General features: G+C 37.5%; 1 protein-coding gene across 1 annotated transcript; it reads right to left on the bottom strand.

The window, feature by feature from the left end:
- Positions 1 to 360: 360 nt before the first annotated feature.
- LOC128103562 (olfactory receptor 8B3-like) lies at positions 361 to 1,296 on the bottom strand. The gene has a single exon (XM_052728069.1). The coding sequence runs from the start codon at positions 1,294 to 1,296 to the stop codon at positions 361 to 363; it is 936 nt and encodes a 311-aa protein (XP_052584029.1).
- Between the last annotated feature and the right edge of the window lie 557 nt (positions 1,297 to 1,853).

Below are 1,853 nucleotides of genomic sequence, written 5' to 3'. Positions count from 1 at the left end.
TTAACATGATAAAACATACATACTAAATGATGAGGAGAAAGGAATAGCTATTATTAACAAAACCTGAAAACAAATTGAGAATATACCTAATAATTACATGATAAAATAGGAAAACATGCCGGGCGGTGGTGGCGCATGCCTTTAATCCCAGCACTTGGGAGGCAGAGCCAGGCGGATCTCTGTGAGTTCAAGGCCAGCCTGGGCTACCAAGTGAGTTCCAGGAAAGGCGCAAAGCTACACAGAGAAACCCTGTCTCGAAAAACCAAAAAAAAAAAAAAAAAATAGGAAAACATATTTCATCTAATATTTAAATAAAAAGATAAACTTCCACAAAGCTACAGGAAAGTGGAGATGCTGTTTCTAACAGAATTTCCACCTGCTCAGGGTTTTCCTAAGGGCAACTTTAACATCTTTGTTCCTCAAGCTATAAATTAATGGATTCAGCATGGGAACCACATTGGTATAAAAGACAGAAGAGATTTTTCCTTTATTCATAGACCCAGCTGAGGAGGGTTTAAGATACATAAACGCACCTGATCCAAAGAACAGAGAAACAGCAATTATGTGGGAACTGCAGGTGCTGAAGGCCTTGGACCTGCCCTCAGCAGAGTTTATATGGCAGATACTGGAGACAATGAAACCGTAAGAAATAAAGATGGTGATGCTAGGCACAATGATGTTGATGCCCACCACAATGAAAACCTCCAGTTCATTGACATAGGTGCTGGTGCAGGAGAGCTGCATCACAGGGAGGATGTCACAGAAGTAGTGATTGATGGTGTTTGCATCACAGAAGGTCAGTCTCAGCATGCATCCCGTGTGAGCCATGGCACCAGAAAATGCCATTAAATATGAACCAAGCATTAGGTAGGAACATATTTTAGGGGACATAGCAATATTATATAAGAGCGGGTTACAGATGGCCACATAGCGATCATAGGCCATCGACATTAACACATAACACTCAGAAATAACAAAAAATGAATAAAAATAGAGTTGGGTCATACAACCTATATAAGAGATAATATTCTTATTTAATATGAAGTTCAACAGCATTTTGGGTGTAAACACTGAAGAGTAGCAGAAGTCTATCAAAGACAAGTTAAAGAGAAAAAAGTACATGGGTGTATGAAGATGTGAATTCAGTCCAATTAGAATTATCAAACCCAAATTCCCCATCATAGTCACCAAATACATTAGAAGAAACAGGAAGAACAGAGGGAGTTGGAGACTGGGCTGGTCTGTTAAGCCAATCAGGATAAATTCAGTCACAAAAGACCTATTTCCAACAGCCATTTTTTTCTATTGGAATCTGTAGGCATTGGACAACGTATTACACTGTAAGACAAAATATCTCTTTCCACATTATATTTCTTTCCACCAATGTATATTCACAGGAAATTTTCAGGTCTACCCCAGTCTCAAACTGTAGAATCTGCCTTTCTCGTGGTGGTGAGTGCCATAGTTTCCCTTATTACAGTTTTTCCAAGCTAAACATGTCAATGTATCTCAGCTTCTGAAATACTGAATGAAGGCGGGGTCATTTCATGTAAACATGACTGTTTACAAATCAAGGTATAAGGAAAGTGTGACTGGACAGAAACACCTTTATCTCATCTTATTACTTCTTCTTTTACTTGATTAAATTTCTTTCTAGAAAAAATAGCAATAGAAAATTTAACAATTAATGTTTATATTTGTTCAGATTACATAGAGGTAGAATGAAAAATCAAAACGTTATCTATGCACAAGCAAGGACTCTGAATAGAGGCAAGGTTAGTAACTACTGTATGTCACAGAATCAAATTTCTAAATCTACTTTTAAAAGTTCTGTACTTGGAGAAGGAATTTAT

This window comes from Peromyscus californicus, unplaced genomic scaffold, assembly GCF_007827085.1.
Source record: "Peromyscus californicus insignis strain IS unplaced genomic scaffold, ASM782708v3 Scaffold_11__1_contigs__length_118956290, whole genome shotgun sequence".
Classification (NCBI taxonomy): Eukaryota; Metazoa; Chordata; class Mammalia; order Rodentia; family Cricetidae; genus Peromyscus; species Peromyscus californicus.
This window is presented reverse-complemented; position numbering and strand designations above follow the sequence as displayed.

Bases quoted from the DNA above. Each gene is read 5' to 3' on its own strand.
- LOC128103562 (XM_052728069.1), bottom strand. From the start codon at position 1,296: ATGGCTGTTGGAAATAGGTCTTTTGTGACTGAATTTATCCTGATTGGC.